The 5,000-nt window shown below is 39.9% G+C and overlaps 1 protein-coding gene across 5 annotated transcripts in view; it reads right to left on the reverse strand.

Annotated features, from left to right (window-relative positions):
• Positions 1-5,000, reverse strand: part of LOC113820149 (mitochondrial enolase superfamily member 1) — a 33,764-nt gene that overhangs the window by 5,239 nt on the left and 23,525 nt on the right. For 4 of the 5 annotated variants that reach the window (XR_011399691.1, XM_070141249.1, XM_070141248.1 and 1 more), the window contains exons 7-10: positions 4,379-4,536; positions 2,446-2,580; positions 2,167-2,338; positions 1,260-1,441 (exon numbers count right to left, since the gene is read on the reverse strand). Coding sequence is in view for 4 of the 5 variants with exons in the window: in XM_070141249.1 (XP_069997350.1) it covers positions 1,260-1,441; positions 2,167-2,338; positions 2,446-2,580; positions 4,379-4,536 (647 nt within the window). In the remaining variant the exon portion in view is untranslated. Of the gene's footprint in view, positions 1-1,228; positions 1,442-2,166; positions 2,339-2,445; positions 2,581-4,378; positions 4,537-5,000 lie in introns of all 5 variants that reach the window. The other variant, XM_070141251.1, reaches the window with a different exon arrangement.

The following is a 5,000-nucleotide window of genomic DNA, read 5'->3' on the forward strand; positions in this document are numbered from 1 at the left end:
ACTTGCTTCATCTCCCTGACGTACACTCTAGGGACTATGGACGTGTCCGAATGAAGACAGAAGAATGAGCAGGTGTGTATCATCCCCTCATCAAAGTCATGGGGTGATATAAGGCCTCGGTTAAAGCCTTGACAATATCCATGTTTACATCCCCACTATGCATTGCAAATTGTGCAATTCCTGTTACTTGGTCAACATATCCTTGCTCGTTGTTTGATATGGAGAGTATGAATATTGAAAGTGTTTGTCATTTTTCATAGTTTGGCAGCTATATAGGTCCGCCGCCTTGGACTCATAAATTGCCAAAATATTGGGGTTAGACATTCACAATTTCTTCTAAATGATGAGTAATGAAAAAGTAACTTTGTTTTGTAGGATTTGGAGGCTATTCGGCGTCATCTTGGTAGGTATACCTTACCCTTGGTAACTGTGGTAGCCTTTTAGTATGCTATGAACAGCTGATACTACAATAGTTGAAAAGAACTTTGTATATATATATATATATATATATATATATATATATATATATATATATATATATATATATATATATATATGTACATATATATATATGTACATATATATATATATATATATATATATATATATATATATATATATATATATATTTATTTATTTATTCATTTATATTTATATATGTATATGTCTAAATATACATATATCTGATTTGTGTATATATATATATATATATATATATATATATATATATATATATATATATGTATATATATATATATATATATATATATATATATATATATATATATATATATATATATATATATACATTCACACGCACACACACACACATGTATATATATATATATATATATATATATATATATATATATATATATATATATATATATATATATATATATATACATATATATATATATATATATATATATATATATATATATATATATAAATCAAATATATGTTTATTTATACATACATACATACATACATATATATACATATATATATATATATATATACATATATATATATATATATATATATATATATATATATATATATATATATATATATATATATATATATACCTATATAAATGTAAACGCAAATCTAACTGAACTGAACTGAGCTCTAATGTACGTATTTCTGACATAGATGAATTCGAAACCGGTCAAATACATCTTTTGTATTGTGAAGATATTCACACACACACACACACACATACGGCGGAGAGTGAAGGGGGCGGGGCGACTCACAGTGGGCGCCGTGTAGTGGCAGTTCTTGATCTTCCTCGGGAACTTGAAGTGCTCCATCAAGTGGTCCACATACTCGATGAGTCGGTCCTCCGACGTGCCAGAAACGCTGATGTAATCCCATATCTGCAGGTGCTGCACCATCTCGCATAAGCCCACGCCGCCCGCGTGGGGGCACACCGGCACTGTGGGCGGAAGGTCTCAAGTTAATTTGGAACATGTCTCACATCTAGAATCAAACGTCTGTCTCTCTCTTATGCACAATTAAAAGTTCAAATTCTGGAGCAGTGGTTCCTAACCTTTTTAGAGTTACGGACGCCTTTAAAATGGACCTCCTTCCCCAGAAATATTTGCACACACTTCGCATGCTATGTGCCTAATGTACTTATTAATTGAGATTTGATTATATATATATATATATATATATATATATATATATATATATATATATATATATATATATATATATATATATATATATATATATATATATATATATATATATATATATATATATATATATGTCTGTGAGTGTATGTTTAGTCTTTGACTCCTAATATTATCTAAGATCAACATTGTTTTCGCTATCATCCTAATCCTATTGTGAATTAGATAATTCTTCTTTCTACAACTTGTTGTCATAAGACAACTCATTATCGCCAAAGGAGCCATTCCCGGAAATTCATCGCCTCCGGCGTCAATCTTAGTCCGTCATCTTCTCCTTATTTATTATCCCTCTTAGCCTCGTTCCCTTTTCATCATCGTCCCCTGCCACATGTCTCCCGCTTTATCGCCCTCTTGATGGCTCCATCCCGCGAGGCCGGCTCAGCCCTCCCTGCCGAGGCTCGGCCGCCCATCCCGCCCTTTACTGTCTTCTCCGCCGCTCGTCTCGCGCCTTAACGATGCTCACCGTTGAACTTCTTGGCCATGAGGTACACGGCCAGCACCTCCTGCACTCCGCCCAGCCGGCAGGCATCGATCTGGCAGTAGGAGAGCGCGCCTGCCTGCAGTAGCTGCTTGAAGACCACGCGGTTCTGGCACATCTCCCCCGTGGCCACGCCGATGCCCAGGGGTTTAAGGGCCTGCGGGGCAACGCCTTCGTTATTATCAAAACTCCCTCATCCACCACTCAGCATGTTTTCGCCACTGCCCACCCTGACCCCTGGCGGCTGAAAGCGGCGGATCTGACCTTAGCTATGGCAGCGTGACCCAGGACATCGTCGGGGCTGGTGGGCTCCTCGATCCACTTGGGCTTGAAGGGCGCCAGCTCTCGCATCCACGCGATGGCCTGGTCCACGTCCCACTTCTGGTTGGCATCCACCATCTGGCGGGTGAGCAACAACAAAGAGAATGAGGATTGTGATGCGGACAATAAAGGCGAAAAGAGCAATGGTAAGAACAATAACGGTCATAAGATCATTGTTATCAAACGACAATATAATAATGCTGATAAAACATTACAAGAATGTCTATCATTATGAATCGGGGATTATTATTAACATTCTGCTACCACTGTCTTGGCTTTCAATTAGTGTTTTTGCAGACTTCCTGGTTTCATTTCCTCTAAAATGGTACTTTGCCTATTCTTCAAATTTCTTGGATTCTTATATGTATAGCATTTTTGTTTTTCCGTTTTTTTGCTACTTTTACACAACCCCATTTGTCAGCTTTGGCCACAGACAGGTAACGCAGTCGAAATGCGATCGCTTCTTTGGTGCAAGGCTCCCCCAGCGCCGCCTGCCTTGGGGGAAGTCAGCTGATTGCAGTCAAGTCAACAGTCAAGTCCAGTTTACAGCTACAAAATTGTACGGCATTTGGGATGCAAAACAACAACCTCAAACTGTGCCACGAAATTATCCACTATATTTCGCAACTACATATACTCACGAACATACTCATAATTACACAGACACATAATCACATAATTACAAACAGTCACTCACAAACACAAACATACATATACGCACATATACACACACAATTACAAACATGCACACACATACACATAGTCAAAAACACACACACAAATGCATATATCTGTGTATACTTGAACCTGGGTGTGCATTTATCAACAGAGCCATTCTCCAAGACGCTCTCCGCCCCAAAGCCGTTGACAACGGAAAAGACGAAAAGAAGTTCATGGAGCGTCATCATTATTATTACTATTATAATCATTATCATCGTTATCATCAGCAGCACTGTTATTATTGCAGATGGTCCCCTACTTGCGAACTTCCGAGTTACGAACAAAGTTGTCAGGAGCGAGTGAGAGTAGCGTGCGTCGTAAACAATAGCTCTCTCACTGTATCCACACCGTCTCATTCAAACGTGGGTTGTGCGCTCTCCAGAAAACTTTGTGATTGTTTTGCGGTTTTTGCCCTTATTAAGCATTCTAACATGTCGGGTGTTAAGCGCAAAAGCAGTGGTGATGCGGCTGGTAGTGCTAAGAAACGCCAGGCCATCACAATGGAAACAAAAGTGGACATCACAAAAAGAGTGGAGCGCGGTGAGAAAATGGCGGATGTTACTCGTTCGTACCGGATGAATCGTTCTACCATCGGTACAATACTCAAGAACAAGGATAAGATCATGGAACATGTGAAAAGTTCAGTCCCTGTAATTAATATAAATTTTATTTTATGTACTGTATTTGAATGTTGTTCAAAGCACATTAAAACCCCCCCGAAAGCTACTGTATTCTTTATACCGGTACGTCCGAAAGTAGAGCTTGTTGTACAGTAATCAAAACATACCGTACGCCCTACTACGACATACGAACAAACGTACTTACGAACAGCCTACTGGAACGGAACCTGTTCGAAATTCGGGGGCTACCTGTATTCATTGTTGCTGTAAGAGTCATAACGCAATTACTATGATTTTATTATTATCATCATTCATATTGCCATCATTGCCATAATCCTCATACACGTCATTAAAACCATCATCATCTGTTTTTCTTTTCATTACCAGTAATTACTTCCTGCATATGTACGATTATTGGAATATCATCCAGCATGACTGATTCTGTGCGCTCGCAAGCTTGCTTTCGGATCATGGTCAGCAACCTCTCCCTGCATTCCCTCAGAATCCCCCCCCCCCCCCCTCTCCCCGCCACCTACCAGCGTCCGGTCGTCGCCGATGAGTTCCCGGACGATCCTGCAGCGGCGTTTGTCGTCCTCCAGGTCCTGGCCGACCTTGATCTTGAAGTGGCGCCAGCCCTGCGCCATGTACTGCCGGCACAGGCGCTCGATCTTCTCCCGGGAGTACCCAAGCCATCCTGTGGGAGGGGGAGTAACGCAGGGGAGGAGAAGAGCCGAAGGGGAAGAAAGATAAGGAGGGGAAGATAATGGGAGGAGGAGGAGAGAGAGGAAATTGACGGGAGAAAAGTGAGCAGGAGGTGACAGAAGGGAAAGAGGAGAGGAGAAACGGTCGGGGATAGAAGAATAGACGTAAATAAATAGCGGGGAGAAAGGAAAGAAACAGAGGAGAGATAGAACATGAGCAGAGAGATGAGAGAGAGGAGGCAAAAGAGAGGGGGGGGAGGCAAGAGGGGAAAAATACAGGAATTGAGAGATGTTAGGAAAAAAGACAAAAGGAAAGATCCGAAGGGACAAATGGCATGAGAAGAAAAGAATGTGTAAAAGAAAATAGGGTAAAGCGAGGCAGGGAAAATGCAAATACAGGTAAGTTGAAGAGAAGAAAAAAAAATTGAGTAATTTGCAAGACGACCAAATATAGAAA

This window comes from Penaeus vannamei, chromosome 27 (assembly GCF_042767895.1).
Source record: "Penaeus vannamei isolate JL-2024 chromosome 27, ASM4276789v1, whole genome shotgun sequence".
NCBI lineage: Eukaryota > Metazoa > Arthropoda > Malacostraca > Decapoda > Penaeidae > Penaeus > Penaeus vannamei.